This window comes from Lates calcarifer, linkage group LG17, assembly GCF_001640805.2.
Source record: "Lates calcarifer isolate ASB-BC8 linkage group LG17, TLL_Latcal_v3, whole genome shotgun sequence".
Taxonomy (NCBI): domain Eukaryota; kingdom Metazoa; phylum Chordata; class Actinopteri; family Centropomidae; genus Lates; species Lates calcarifer.
The window spans coordinates 9774761-9790626 of record NC_066849.1 but is presented as its reverse complement, the minus strand read 5'-3'; the positions used below and the strand labels follow the sequence as shown (position 1 = coordinate 9790626).

At 40.5% G+C, this 15866-nt stretch overlaps 2 protein-coding genes across 2 annotated transcripts in view; one reads left to right on the top strand and one right to left on the bottom strand.

Annotated features, from left to right (window-relative positions):
* The window catches only part of atp8b3 (ATPase phospholipid transporting 8B3), a 41168-nt gene that overhangs the window by 8479 nt on the left and 16823 nt on the right, over positions 1 to 15866 (top strand). The window contains 7 exon segments of the mRNA XM_018667393.2: positions 12037 to 12319; positions 12568 to 12661; positions 12952 to 13017; positions 13437 to 13528; positions 13677 to 13790; positions 14718 to 14816; positions 15448 to 15509. Coding sequence (XP_018522909.2) covers positions 12993 to 13017; positions 13437 to 13528; positions 13677 to 13790; positions 14718 to 14816; positions 15448 to 15509 — 392 coding nt within the window. The 5' untranslated portion in view covers positions 12037 to 12319; positions 12568 to 12661; positions 12952 to 12992.
* si:dkey-172o19.2 (uncharacterized) lies at positions 1598 to 3745 on the bottom strand. The gene is made up of 3 exons (XM_051077184.1): positions 3529 to 3745; positions 3363 to 3419; positions 1598 to 2735 (listed from the first exon to the last, which is right to left on the bottom strand). The coding sequence occupies exon 3, from the start codon at positions 2724 to 2726 to the stop codon at positions 1608 to 1610; it is 1119 nt and encodes a 372-aa protein (XP_050933141.1). The 5' UTR covers positions 2727 to 2735; positions 3363 to 3419; positions 3529 to 3745; the 3' UTR covers positions 1598 to 1607.

Here is a 15866-nt window from a genome sequence, read left to right as displayed (position 1 = left end):
GAGAAAAATAGAGACTCTCTGAAGTGACAGAAGTAATTTTAGAAAGCTTACTTTTAAGGGAAACAACAGCATTGTTAGCTTGAATTGTTCATGCACCATTTGCCAGCTATGTCACATCATCTGTGTTGTAGCGCCCTCTGCTGGTGTGTTTAAGTACATGCGCTGCTGTGTGAGACAATCTGCAATCGATGACACTACAGAGTTTCGTTAAAGGCGAAATGAGAAAAAGGAGCAATAAATCAGTTTCGAGCAACTCTTTTGTAAAACTGCAACAATACAAGGCTGTAGAAAGTAACCCCGTCCAGCCGTAGGAAAGAGAACTTTTAGACAACAACTGAAAAGAGGAAACTTGTATAAGAAGGCCCTACTGAGCAGCTGAATTTAATTGACTTGCAATAAATTATCAATCTGCATTATCATACTGTTTTATTGGAGCTTAATTGATAATCACAGTATCGGTGAAAGACTTTCAAGATCGGGTGTCCCACCCGTGCATGCAGAATATCTAAATTAATTTATTATCAGCCTTAAGAATGAAGTAGGTACGAGATTGTTTTGTTTTGGATCTGCGTGGCCTTTCTCAATGAAACAAACCTGCGAGTAACCTGAATCGTTTACAGATGCCATATAGGTCATACTAATGTTTAAAATATTATGAAATTAGTCACTATTTCTCAAGTTTTTGCTACATATAAATTTTGCAGAGATGTGACATCACCTCTTTACATTTTTATGAAGGGTGGAAAATACCCCGCATGCCTGTTTTATTTGAAATTACAAAAAGCATAAAGGCCACCCAGAGACAAACTCCTACTAGTTATTAATAAAAACAAAAGAGATGAAAAGAAGAACATAATCAGTGGAGGATGATGTCTCACAGGGCTTTAAAAACACATCTTAACGTTTGGTTTTCCATTGAATCAATGTCTGCTGGGAAATCACGCAGTGGGGATAAAGGGGAATACCAAGTGAACAAGCACCCAGTTTCACTGGTTCTCTGCTACCGCAAATAAACTGTCAAACTTTACAAACCATAATTCCACCTCACCATAATCAAACTAACCCGTAATATAATGAATGTCTTTAATTTCCCTGAGAAAAAAGAAAGATCGGGAATGTCTTTCTTGATTGTTTCTGAAGCTACTATAATTAGCTACTATAATCATCAATATGTCATTTATAAAAGATGGAAGTAAGCTACCTTAGTCGCTCTGCTGTTTATAGGTTTAGTGGCTCCTGATTGGTCCATGCGCGCAATATGATCGCTGTTTCATTTTAATAGAAACACATTTGACACCACAGAAAGTCACACTGTAACTCCAAACAGAAATATATGCGTTCAATACATCGACAAATATGTACTCTACTGTTAAATGTCGTTCTTAAGATAATCCCCCTCTTTTGTTTTCATTATTACTAAATAACAAAGTGATAGGCCGATGGGTTTCATTCAGGCTTGTGTTGTCAAATTATAAAAACTCTTTTGTGTTAATTCACAATTAAAAATATACATAGTTGCAGATAGCAGTATATACATGATTGCAATATCATTATCAAAATGTTTTTCCTCTCCCTGTTACAAACACCTTGACAGTCAAACTGTCCTGTTAGCGTCCATCAGGACTGAGGTGCATCCCGAGTTGAGACAGCCCTGCTGGAGCACTGCTGAACCGGCTCTTGAACCCCCTCTGAATGTCCGCCTCCACTCCGAGACCCGGGCCCTGTCTCTCCTGGATGTACAGAGGCAGGCCCGGGTAGACTGCCGGCGGGGGCAAGTAGGAGGACCGCCAGGGCAGCAGGAAATTATTACACACCGCCGAGTGACTCAGATGGGGCACGAGCCAATTCTGCGGTGTGTAGGACAGGGTGGGGGCATGGTGGGGTGTGTCGGGTGCGGGCAGAAATGCCCGGATAGAAGAGGCGCGGTGGGGGGACTCGTCGTCGGTGGAGTTGGGGACGTCGTCGCTGGAGGAGACTTGACGCTGGGCGTCCATCTCTGCCTCTGCTAACCCCCCACTCTCCAAAGCTGCGCGGGGGGAGACGACTACGGGCCCGGGGAGAGGGAAGATGCCTTGATGTGTGCCACAGTCGTGAGACCCCCTCGGGTTAAAACCTTTAAATGAGCTAGAACAAGGGATCTTTGCGTCAAAGGAGTGACTGGCTGTTTCTTGATGCCTCACACCCAGGATAGAGGCTGGGGGGCTCCTGTTGGCCCCCCAATGTCCTGCATGGAAGAGAGGAGGGGTGTGAGCAGGTCTGGGTGACAAGGACAAGGTAGAGGCTACAACAGATGGAGTGGATGTTGCCCAGGGAGAGGCAACTTTGCTCTTTTCTGCACTCAGGCTGGTGTGATACTGCATGCTGAGCACGTGAGCTCGCAGCTGTGCGTTCTCCTCGGTCAGAGCCAGCAGCTGGCCCTCCAGCATCAGGTCGTTCAGCCTCCTCTTCTCCCTGGACCGCTTCGCCGCCTCGTTGTTCTTGCGCCGCTTATCCCAGTAGGTGGAATCCTTCCTGTCGGCGGGGACCATCTCCCTCTTGCGGCGCGTAACGGGACTCGCGTGGCCGCTGCAGGTGCGCAAACGCAGGAGACGTCGAGCCAGCACGGAGGACCTCGTCACCGGGAACAGGAGTCCGGGGTCTGCATCAGACTCCGTGCTCTCGACCGACGAGGAGGGCTTGCAGGGAGCACCGGTACCGGCATCGTCAGGGCTCTTCGGGTTGGACATGGCACCAGACTGGGGCGAATCAAAGTTTCAGTCAAAACATTTTATGTCAGTTACTTAATCAGTATGCTGCAGCTATACTTCAAAACTGTTGCCCAGCTGTGGGACGATAGCTCAGTCACACTGGTGGGTGCTTCGTAAGCATGCAGCAGCATACATGTTGACACATCACTATCAGGCTTATAATTACATTACATTACATTTACTCATTTGACTTTTATCCAAAGTGACTCAGAAGTGAGAGACAACATCAAAATTTCAATGCAGCAGGGTATTAATAACTTCACAAGGGGCGATTGTACGTCACAATTTATTTTGACACGTATATTACATTTTGCTGACAATACTCATGCTTTTACTTTAGTAATAATCTGAGTGCATGACTTTTACTTGTAATAAAGTATTTTGCACTGTTGTAAGGAACTGGATCTGTGTACTTCTCAATTAGTTAACAGCAAAGAGCAGCGGAGTGTTAGCTTTTGTCTTTCACGTATATTTCTGTTGCGATATTATTAATTTCATTTAATAAATATGCTAAAAATCAGCCTCAGGTCACGTTAAGTAAAGGAGTGAGTAGGTTAATAAGCAGAATAAATGTTTTGACTTAAACCTGATAATTAGACAAAATGTTAAACTGACCTCAGTGGAAAGATGACACCTGTTAGATGATCAACTCTGAGAGAGTCTGTTGTAATTCTGTAATACACAAAGCGACGTACAGCGTTAGACACAGCACTCAGATAATCTACTTTATATTATCTGCAAGTTTGTGGATGTTAACATGTACGGAGAAGGCTGCGCTTACCTGTCAATCACAATCAGCGGTGCTGAAGAGAGCAGAGCTGCCGGGCGGCGCACGCATATACTCTGTGCACGCAGCCAATCGCGTTGTGTCCTCGCGACGTCTGTTTTAAGCTGGGGAAACTGATCAGGCAACCTCACATGGAGAGCGGAAGTCCAAGACAACAGTGTGGTCACGGTCACACTAACAGGTGATACTGAAATGAGTCACTTTGGATCAACTGCCCTACTTATTGCTTTTGTTAAGTTACTGCACAGTGCCTGCGGTACATTGCCATGAGTTTAGATTGGAGCTTATATTAAAACGCGATAAATAAAATGAATTGGGTGGACTTAATTGAAACAGGAAACTTAATAGATTGCAAAATTAGATAAATCAGAAACGAAAAAAAATCACACAAAACACGCATTCAAGTTTGTAGAGGTGTTTGATTAATAAGGTGATTTGAGGATGAGGTTTGTACCATAAAACAGACATCCTCCAAAGCTGCTCTCAATATATCAACTTTGATCTGTCATCATTATGAAAACTCCTGCCTCTTATTTCTCTTCAGGTGAAAAATTGGGAAATTGATAACAACAAAAGTGGGTGTCATGAATCGTCTCCATGGACTTCTTCCAGTGGGTAAAATAAGTTTAGTGGAAGCTACACCCTCATTTCTAATTCTTGCATCTGTAACTCTATGTAAGTGTTTTAGCACATATTATTGCAGATGTCCCCACACAACTGAATCATCACATCGCTGTATATATAGAGCACTGTTTAAAAGTAAAGTGATGATGTTTTCAAAAACAATACCACATTTATCAATTAATTTCATTCAAATTACAGTAAATGCAAAAAAACCTAACCCATAATTTAGTATTTGGTGTGACCACACTTTGCCTTTAAAGCAGTGCCAGTTCTCAGTTCACTTGAGCAGTTTTTACTGTACTTGTCAGGTAGGTTATCCCAAGCATCTTGGAGAGCTCTCCACAGTTCTTCTGTGGATTTATGCTGTCTCAGTGTCTTCTTTCTCTTCATGTGATTTCAGACTGACTCCACATTTTTGAGGTCAGGACCATGTGGGGGCCCTACCATCTGTTGCAGGGCTTCTTCTTCTTGTCTCTCTGGGTGTATGTTTGGGCTTGATGTCATGCTGCAGTGCAGAATGAACTTGGGACTGTTCTGATCCCTCTCTGATGGTACTGCGAGATGAATAAGAATCTAAACATCTAAAGTGGTTAAAACCTTCCCAGATTCCTCTATGTGTTGCATTCTTGCGTTTCAACATTTTCAGATCACCCTAAAGGGTCACAGTTGGTCAAACACAATGCACTTTTCACAGCAACACATAGTTTTCTATTTAATTTTCTTAAGTTTTTTAGGCGATGCATTCCCAGTTTGTGGATGTCTTATGGCCACTCCACATGGTCTGTGCTTTTTAATGGGTTGGCATTAAAACTAATTAGATGCTGTCAGCCACATTTGTACTCTTACACTGTGCTGTTACAGCAAGGGTGGGGTTATGTTAAAAAATAACTCATTTGTATGAAGTGTTATCTGACCACATCAGAAGGCAAAAGTGTTTATAGTTGTTTCAAAAGGCCGCAGTCAGAGGTGGGGTGAAAAGCCTGCTGTCACCGAGAGAGCCGATATCGTTTAAATAATAATCATTCTTGGTTGTGTATCTGAAAAATTATGAAAGTAGTTGTGTAAAGAATGGGGGGAAAAAAACAGGGCTTGAGAAAGAACCTCTAACTGTGTCACCTTCATATACCTGGTCAGTCATGGTCAAAGTGGGCGTGAATGTTGGCTTTGGGAAGTTACAGACATTTATTTATGTACACAGCTCCCACAAATCCAATGTCAAAGGTTTTGGATGAAGGGGGTTTCTGAAACTGCTTAATCAGCCAACAGGCAGTTCTGGTGCAGTATATTGTCACCCTAATGTTAACAAGTTAAATGTTAGCATGTGCTCACAAGGCTGATAGTTGCACTACAGACAATCAGTCTTGTTGAACTATTGACCAGCCTGAGGCTGTATGGACCTGCATTTGAAAAGTTTATATGTATTTCCTCAGCTGTTTCAGCTGTATCTTCACTATCAGATGTCGTGTCTAGCCCCTGCAATCCCCATTCTTCTTCACTGATCCAGATACCATTCAATGCATCATTGTATGACATATCATTTTCTAGGATCTTTAAGTGTCTTCAGTCCTTGCATGTGAGAGTCTGTAGTCACTCTTCCACAAAGGCTACCAACAATAGATTTGCTGAAGAAGAGCTGAAGAAATTTAGGGTAACAATCTACAAAGATGTCATCAGTTGAGTCCTTTCTCACCTCCTCAGTAACCGTCTTTGTCGAATCACTGACCACACAGGACGCGAGCAAACTGCAACGAGGTATCTTGTCCCACCCTTCAACACCTAGCAAGTTCAGGGGGCATGGGAAGATCACGATCCACCTCTCTCATCCTGGCCACCGTCTATTTCACACTCATTTTGAAGAAACCCTGCCAGACGTGCAAACACAACTGCTCTAAACAATGCCACCAGAATGGAAAACCACACTACATTGTACAAGATCACTCTTGTGCAGTTGGTGCTGAAGATTTCACTAGGGTGTGCTGAGTGTGGGGGCTGTCCAGAGTCGGAGCTATCAGCTTTGTGTTTGTAAAAAAAAACTCCAGCAGATTTTGCTTTCTGACTCATAGTAACCACAGAGGCCACAGTCTGCCATGTTCCAACAGTCAGGTTATTCTTTCGGTGAGAAGATAGTCTCCAGATTTTTAAAGGGGTATTAACATAGCAGATTTTATTGATTCCTGTTGATTAGTCTGATGGATTTGGCGAGAAATAAACACATAAACACATAGGCACAAACAAACTCACACCACACGCACCACACACCACACATAAACACAGGAAAGGCACCATCTTAACACCCCGTTGTAGCAACAACAGGAACTTGTGTCTCTGAATGTTACGCCATCTAGCGCAATATCAAATAATAGAGGTATTATAAGTTAATAAATGCAGGACTGAAATGTTTTTAGATAGAAGTGATTCAGCTTTGATTGTCTGTACTGCACAGTATTGACTGAGTCTGCTCCTTTTGAGGATGACATTGTTACTCAGTTACTGTTCTAATGAACATGCTCAGAGAGCATTGTAGTATGTCATGGTGGGCCTGCATAATTTTTACCACTGCCACTTTCTCATTGTGTGGCAACACCCACATCCTGACTGCATGCTGCAGATGATTTCTCTTCATGTGGATGATCTCTATATGACAATATATGGCCTGTTTGTTTTATAATGATACAGTGTCCTATAAACACCTTTGTCTGAGAGGATATAAAAAAGGTGATACAAGATGTGATCACTTGATTGTGCTGGTTGTAGCTGTGATTGTTACCCAAAATATGGATACAGTGGACCCTCCTCACAATTGATTTAAAGGATGAGTCTGATGTTATTGTCAACAACTCCCATGAAAAGGCCAAAACCAACAATGCGTCACTCCATCTCTCAATACTTGCTCATTAGTTTCAGTACTTTTCCAACACATCTGTAGATGTAATCTATAAAAACAAACCACAAATTTAGAGTTTCACTTCTTAAAAAGAAGACATCATTTCCTTATACAGCTGAGTGCTGTAGTTTTAGTAAATGCTAATCAAGCTAGAGGAGAATCGTATTTGAAACTATTTTCAGCTGTGGATTAATACACGTTTGATGCTTTTGACAGAGTAGATGAGACCAAACCATTGAGCCCATTGACACGTTTATATATTTCTATTTCTAACCACGCTGGTTTGTTACATCACTAATTCATCTTAATCTGTAGTATTGCAAGCACCTACTATCTATGTGTTTGTGTTTAGTATTCTTTTTTTAAATTATATTTTCTGGTTAATTCAAAACACACTCAAATATTGTTAAAGTTCCAGTATGTTGATAAGTGTGATAAGTTTTTTCTTGGCAAAGTGGTAAGGAATGTTTAAGTCTTGTTTGTACTGATGATATTTACAACATATTTGACCTTTGTCAGCATGGTTACAGTAATAATCACTCAGTTAAGCTTATTTAGAGGTTACAGTTTGGTTATGTTTAGGCACAAAAGAAACTTGGTTGGGTTTGGGAAAAGACAGTGATTTGGGTTCAGATGATTACTTACTTAAGGTTAGAGGACCTTCGTTGTCATGGTTACAATAACAAACACGTAGTCTTGGATAAAAGAAACAGCACTGGCTTTTATTGTCACACAGGTAATGAACAGTGGTCTCCTGTGTGAAAGTCCTGTGTTTTGTTGACCCATCCTTCTAACGCGTTTTTGGTCATTCCACCATACATCACCTCACTTCCTCCTTTGTTACCATTGTAATTACTGTAGTCACCAGAGGTCACTGAACAATAGGAAGTAATTTTAGGTTGTAATAATCGTATACAGCCTATTGGCTTATTTTTTTTTTTTAACAGGACAGTATTGATATTTCCTGATACAAATAAATTGTGATTTACCTGTTTTAGGTATGATAGACTGAGACATATGGCTCTGCCTAAGCTGACTTTTCTGTAGACTGAAGGGCCCTTTTAAAGGGAGTTGTTGTTTGTCAGCCAAGAGAGAAGGATGTTTGTGCAGCTGTGTCCGTGTGATTTTACCTTAAGTTAATATGAGTTGAGTTTTCCTCAGTGTAGACAAGTTAGTTATTTAGCTGCTGAGTTGCTTTAATTTGATTTATTTATTTTTACATGTGATTAGGTTGTAAAAAAAAATAAATAAAAATAAATCTATTTTTAGTCTTTGACGACATGTCTTTCTTGTCATGCTGGCTAGACTTCCTCACAGCATTGTGGGAAAAACATGGAATATCACTGGATAAGGGTTGAACAATTTATTGAAATATTATCAAAATCACAATATTTCCAAGTGCAATATACAAATCCCTGGTCCTGAGTTTTTTATGATAAACGCAAAATATGTCACAACATACCATTGTAAATGAAGCACGGTGATATTACAGAGATGCCCTGGCCCACAAATCATATTCTCCAGATGTAAGAGAACTTGCTTGTTTGATGCAGACCTCAGCAAAAATCACATCGTCACCATGTTTATGTTTTTCACTGACAGTGAAATTCAAAAATTCCCAATAAAATCATGACTCGTATCGCAATATCTGTGAATCTGTTTTTACCTGTTCTTTTTGCATATTGTTCAGCCCTACACAGCCTTTAGTTGAGTAATCTTGTCATTCTGACAACCACTTCACACTACATAGAAATGTATTTTTGGGCTTTGGGCTTTAGAAAAATACATTGTTGTAAGTAAAGTAGTTTGAGTGTCTTCCAAATATGTTCTCCACAGAACCACACAGTCTTGTCAATACCCTCTAAACCACAGTTTTATCTTTACTTACAGGTTTGAGTGTGCACCTACTCATTTCACTGAACAAAGTGATACCACCAGGTGACTCATCATTGGGGGTTAGTCTAATCTGTTTGTTCCTGTGAACTTTGATGTTGTTATGTCACCCCCCACTCCTCAAACACAAACACACACTCCCACCCAAACCTCACCACCATGTTCTACTTTAACGAGCTGCTGACCTGCGTGCACTGAAAGCCCATTTAATTGGAAATACCGCTGCTATGCTTTCGCTTCACATTAACCTATTTTAACATCTGTTTGTATGTCATGTCAGAACCTTATTTCTTTCACAGCCCTTTCAAGGAGGCCTTTTGTGTGATTCTTGGGGTTGATGTCTGCTGGCCTAATTCCTGCTCCCTAACTCACGGCTGAGCTGTTAACCACCTTTTACAGGAAGTTGAGCCTCAGCAAGTACGGAGGGTATCACCTCCTCATAGTTGCAGTGTGACTTTTGTACAGTCTCACATGAAAGACTTACAGTAGCAACGCAGGCCACGTAGAAACACAGGCAGAGAGAGCATTGAGAAGCTTCCCACAGCCCTCGGCTTTCTCACACTATGCTGAAAACAGGGTTGGTCTGAGGGTCATACACTGCTGAGATCCTGTGAGATACAGAATAGGATGAGAACAAACATGCTTCCATTTAACATGTAGTGGAAACATGGCCTGTATTTTTGACAGTGTGATGATGAACATGTCTGTTTTGGGGTGGTTCTTGTCAATTGTGGTTTTCATCATCAGTATAGGGTTTTTTCAAGTGATAGCTGTGATACAGTCAAAATAGACGTTTCCTGAAATTGACATCTCGCTGCACTCATTAATTTTTCGATGTATGGCCCTAAATCATCATTATTTATGTGACAAAGATTTATTTAGAAAATTACTCACAGCACAGTGACTTCCTTAAAATTACCAACAAGATTTACATCAACAAATTACCACTGTCATCTGGCATCATGGCTTTTTGTTTTTCATTTTTATAAGCTGCTTCAGGTTCAACAGTTTGTTCATATTACCACTTTGTTCTGAACAAAACTTGAGGAAGTTAAACTTGTCATCCTCGCTTCTTGTGCTCTTCTCACTGGCTGCTGACACTGTGGTAAGAATCTTAGACAGAAATCTTTTTTCTGCATATAATAGATGACGTCTTTGTCAATTGACCTGTTCCGAGAACTTAAAAGGTGTGGAAATAAATTAGAAGTGCAACTAACATTTGCAGTTGGCACATCAACTTGCATGAGTAATGTAAGACTGCCTGAAGCTAAATACTTTAATACATAATACATACATAATGTTTAAGCTGCCATTTGCTTATTTTACTACCCCTAGTAGGGAGGGATAAGTAGTATCTTTGCATAGTCCCACCAAGGTGTTGCCTAAGACCCTTACAGTTCTAATTATGAGAATCTCAGACATGATATCAGACATATTTGTTACATACATACAAGTGTTTTACCCTTCCAGCTTGCATGTTTATGCTCATAATTACATCAAGATGTAATTGAACAGTAATTAAACATTTTGAGAAGAATTTGATATTTGGCTTGGAAATTATTATCACTTGAATTTGAAATTTTAATATTTTATTTGAAATACTGACTATGATTTGTAATATGCCAACATTTTGATATAGTTTAATTCTCTCCCTTCAAATTTGCAGAGAAAAAAAAATTCTTTACAAGAGCCCACAGTCTTCAGAGACAACTCTCCTGTATGTTTCTGGTTGTGAGGTTTGGCAGCCGTGATGGGCAACGGTTAAACTGTGGTGGAAAAGCCTGGCCTATTGACTGTCATTGTTTGTGGAGGCCTAAGAGCACCTATGCCACACCACCGACACATTACCCTAACCACTCTCATGCACAGCCCAGCTGTTAAAATAGATAAGAAAGATCGCCCTAGATATGCTCAGCACACTCACGTACACACATATAAGATACACACATGTTCAGGTGTTGATGTGTGGCCTTTGTGGGGACAACCTCACTTACATAGGGAAGAGAAATGAGACAAAGAGATATGAAACCACAAATAGTACCTTTAACTGACATTGAGTGAAAATATCAATCCAGTGAACTTCCTTTTGTTCAGAGGTGCTATTGTTTACAATTTCACCCTTTTTGACCTTCATCTGATAGTTAAACTGCAGTGGGTGCTTACCTCCACCAGGTGGCATTAGAAGGCAGAAGAGTTATCTTGAAGGCCTTAAACTAAACAATTCAACAATTCATAGCTTTAGTCAAGTTAATCATACTCCTAAAGTTGAAGATCAGTTTGAATAAAATGAGGCATATACAAAAATACATAGACACACATTCATATTTTCTTATCTGACTTACTGCACATACTGTAAGTAAAAAGTAAAAATAAATACGTGTTTCTTTCTTGTTTAGAACAAATGATTGAAAAACTGCTGACATTTTCAAAACCTTTTTCATTTACGTCTGAAAGTATACAGATTATTAATTCAACACAGCAGGCCAAGCCACATTTTCTTCTTCTTATTATTATTGTTATATAAAACTGCAAAAATGACATACAGTCACATATGGATGAGATACTTTCTTTGTACTTGCTCACTCAGGCCCATTTAGCAACTCAACAACCATAAACTAGACTGGAGACAAGGCTTCTTTAACCTATATTCTGTAAATTTATACACATTTTTTTATCTGATTAAATTTCCATATATGATAAAAGGGTAATAATGAGGTTGTGTGAGAAAGAAAACAAAGAAAATGCAGCAAATGAATGTGTGTTTGGTGTTGGCCATGCATGCCCGGTCTGAATGCAAAGTTTTACTGCTTTCACATTCCTGTAAACCAATACTCCCACAGTTGCTATGGTGCAAAAGCACCATTACCATACTGTCACAAAGACTTGCTAGGACAGTGAAGATATTGAGGTTTGTCACAAAAATTCATCTAGTTAGTATGTGTAGAATCTTTCTAGATCTGGTTTGTGTTAGTTTCCACCCAAATACAAAAAAATATATATCTGTTTTTGCTGCAGAAAATAAGATAAACAAAACAGTGATTTGATATGCCTCTACTATACTGCCTTTGGTGCCCCTCCTCTATTACTCTTTCTCTCCTCAGGTAAGGTGTATGGGGAGCGCTGTCTGTGATACCAGAGCATTCACCTGGGAGAAAGAGAAGGGTGGGGCCGGGAACATGTTGAACAAGGACATGAAAAAAAAACAAAGGAGGGGGTGGATGGATGAAACAGGTGTGTTGTGAAAAGCACCCGAAGGCTGGTTATGAAAACAACCATGTTAATCTCTAGCTGTGGTCTGTGGAGCTTTGTGATTGATGGCTCAGCTATGTCACCTCGCTGCAAATGCTGTACAGTGCTCAACAACATTACTGGCAAATGGAGCAGGTAAATACTTGACAGTCTGATCTGTGTTGGTTATTATGTACTGCTGCTTATGATTAATTTCAGCAACAGCATAACTATTAACAGCTTTACATAAAAAATCATGAATAGTCAAAACAGACTAGTTTAATGTCCTCTCCATTTCTGTTCTGTGTTTATTCATTTGCTAACAAATGTACTTAGCAACAGTGTCACTGTTATAGTTCTTGTCCTGATTAATCTGTTATGACTCTGTGTTTGAATTCTCTCAGGTTCATTGCAGATGATTGGATCTGAGCAGTCTTGAGTTCTCTCTCACCAGGATTGCTCATGCAGCTTCCAGCAGAGATCCATGCAGAGGAGTTGGTACATTTCTCAGTATTTCATCATATAGAAAACAAGTCCAGAGTTGCCTTAAATTCATCTTTGTAACAGTTTGTTTGTGTGATAAAGTGGTTAATAGAGGATTGGTAAAGTTTGTACAGCTGCAACCGGCAAAGGAGTCTCTTTAGATCAACAGTGATTTATAACCTTTTATCTGCTGTGTTATGTTGTATGTAAGCATGGTAACACAGTGTAATGAGTTACAAGACAGATAAATGTATCTTAGAATGGGACTACAGCAGCCATATCACTCGGTTGTCTCCCTCTTTTAGCATAACTGAAGTCTGCAAAGATCTTGAGTCCACCCACCATCATGGCCAAGGAGAGTGTTGAATCTGGTACGTCACTTTTAATCTCCATGTTTTATTTTCCTTTTTCTTCACCTGCTGACCACTGTATCTTTACCTCACTGTATTCACTGGGATGTATCCAGAAGGGAGTGAAGTTCAGTGTTTTTGATTTGAAATAAAACATCTTATATAATTTATATCCACTAACACAAAATCTCAGCGTCATATGTAACAGCCATCTAATATGCTATTAGAATCAGTTTTGCCTTCTCAAAGCTCTGAATCGGGGATATAAGAATCCTGCTGAGATATGGCTAACAGCAGTACACTACACATGCTTGCATATTAACAATACACTCAGAGAAGCACACACATCCATCTGTTGTCTGCTGATGAAAATGATACATTAAATCACTTTGTGCAAATGGAGAGCTGAACTAAGAGTCTTGCTAACGTGTGTCTAACAGGCCTCTCATGGGAGGTGAGGGCGAACAGCCACCACTACCACAAACACAAACAGAAGAAATCCCTCTTATGTTTCCGCTGGGGGCGATATGCGGTGAGTCAGTCCCGCATTCCCTCTCTCCACATGGTACCCCAACACCTGTTGGCATGCTGATGCATTGAAAAACGGGTTAATGTGTTGATAGATATGTTTCCCTTGTGCCTCTCCCTCACTCTCTGTTGCTCTTCCTGTTGGTTGTCAGGACAATGTGGTGCGCAGCTACAAGTACTCCCCCCTGACTTTTCTGCCCCTGACGCTGTTTGAACAGTTCCAGCGAGCGGCCAACCTCTACTTCCTTCTCATGATGGTGTTGCAGGTCAGATGGAGGCTCTGTTTTTTTCTTGTTGGTTTCTCTTTCTTTAAGCTGCAACCTTTACTGTCTGATGTTAACACTATTCAAATAAGCATTGTTAACTGGAAGAGGAAAAAAACAAAGCTCTGTACAGACAGTCTGACGTTGCAGGAATAATGCTGCCATGTTCCTCATGCAGGTCTTGTTCCTTTAGATTAAATTAACCTGATATCATGATCTAAATAACATAGACAATGAGTCATCAGCATAAACAGACAACATAAAATGGTTACATATAAAGCCATCCATAGTAAACAACAGCTAATAACAAGAATAAATAAAGTTTAGAAGGCGAGTTGTTAAAATGTGTTTCAGGGCCTCATTTAAAAGGATTAGCAGATTAGCAGATTAGCAGACCAAAAACTAAGTGGAAGACTGTTTCAAAGCCAATGTGCCAGTAGAGCAAAAAATTCAGTCACCTCTTGGCTTTGACCTTGGCTCTAACTCATCAGAGCTAGGAGGCCCTTTGTAACAGTAAGAAGTTGTTCACTGGCATCCCCTTGGTCATAGTAAGACGTACGCAAAGGACAGGATGAAATGAATTACAAGTACAATTTCTGTGACATAGTCATAAGATATTGACTTTTCAGTAAATATTCATATTTTTCTACCTGCAAAGAGTTGCTTATCCACTCCCTGAACTAACGCTTTGTAGTAAGGAAAAAATTTAAATTTCTTTCACAGGATGGATTTGCCATCTTGGCATAATCTCTTAAATCTGACATCATGAATTCTTCTGCTAACAGATCACATTAGTCCATTTTAGCATACATTAAATTTGTTTAATTAGCTTTCAACTGTTTAGGTAATTACTTGTAGAGATATGATTTTTACAGTGTGTGTGATTATGATTCCTTTTCCATATTATCCATGTTTACATGTGATTTCCAGTGTGTCCCTGTCATCTCATCCATACCATGGTACATCACTATCATCCCTCTCTTCATCGTACTCACTGTGAGAGGAATAAAAGACCTGGCCAACGACATGGTGAGACTGCCACTTGCTCCCTTGTGCCCCCTCTGTCAGCAAGCGGGAGTCTGGCAGGAATGAATGCACATGCCTCACACACAAATGCATGATCTTAAACGCAAATATATGACCGGCCGCTCGCATGCATTTATGCACCTGGCACTTAAGCATGTATGCACTCTTTTCTCTCCTTCATTGTCCTCATTGACTCCTTGTCCTCTCCTCATTGATGAAACCAGTCATCCCAGTAGCATTAATTTTCTCTCCTATCATTAAAGCTTTTCCCTTTAAATGCAGGCGTGATGTTTTGCATGGAGAATTCTCTGGTTAAGTGCATCACTGAGTTACGGTCGTTAACAGCTCTGGGTGAAACGCTTGCTTGACCCCTCTCTATTGACTAATCATTTAGTGGAGGGTGTAAATCTCCCAGCTGGTGTCACTGTAGAGCCCTGTAATGGCGTTTCTCCTTTCTCATGTCTCCTGTTCAACCTTTCATGGCCACCCTCACTCCCTCTCACATGCTCCCTGTCCATCACTCTTTTCCTCCATCCTTGTCACGCTTCTCAGTCCATCTCTTTCTCTCTTTCTCTTTTTCGGTCTGTCTTTCTCTCTCTCTCTCTGACTCTCTCTCTCACCATCTCTGGTCCAGGCAAGGAGACGCAGTGACTCTGAGATTAACTCCCGACCCTGTGACGTACTCATCTCTCAGAGGTGAGGACAAAGACAGTGGGTTATTCTCTCAGGACTCGGTGCAGTTCCCGTCTGAAACAGCCCTCTAATGAAGCTCTAATGAAGTGTGAATGAGTGAATCCCTAGGGTCCTTTCGTGCATTTGAGCAGGGCAACAACGCAGGATGTTTTCTGCACCTCTCAGAAGAGCTGTGTCCAGTCTCTCGATGACATCTTCTCATACCTTCAGATATACTTTTACCTCCCTATGTTTCTGAAATTATATTTCAGGTTTTTACACTTTCTCCTGTGGACTAATAGACAATTACAAAGAAGAATCCATACACAAACTGACAATGCATTACATATACAGTCAAGAGAAGTGTGTGTGAACATCTAT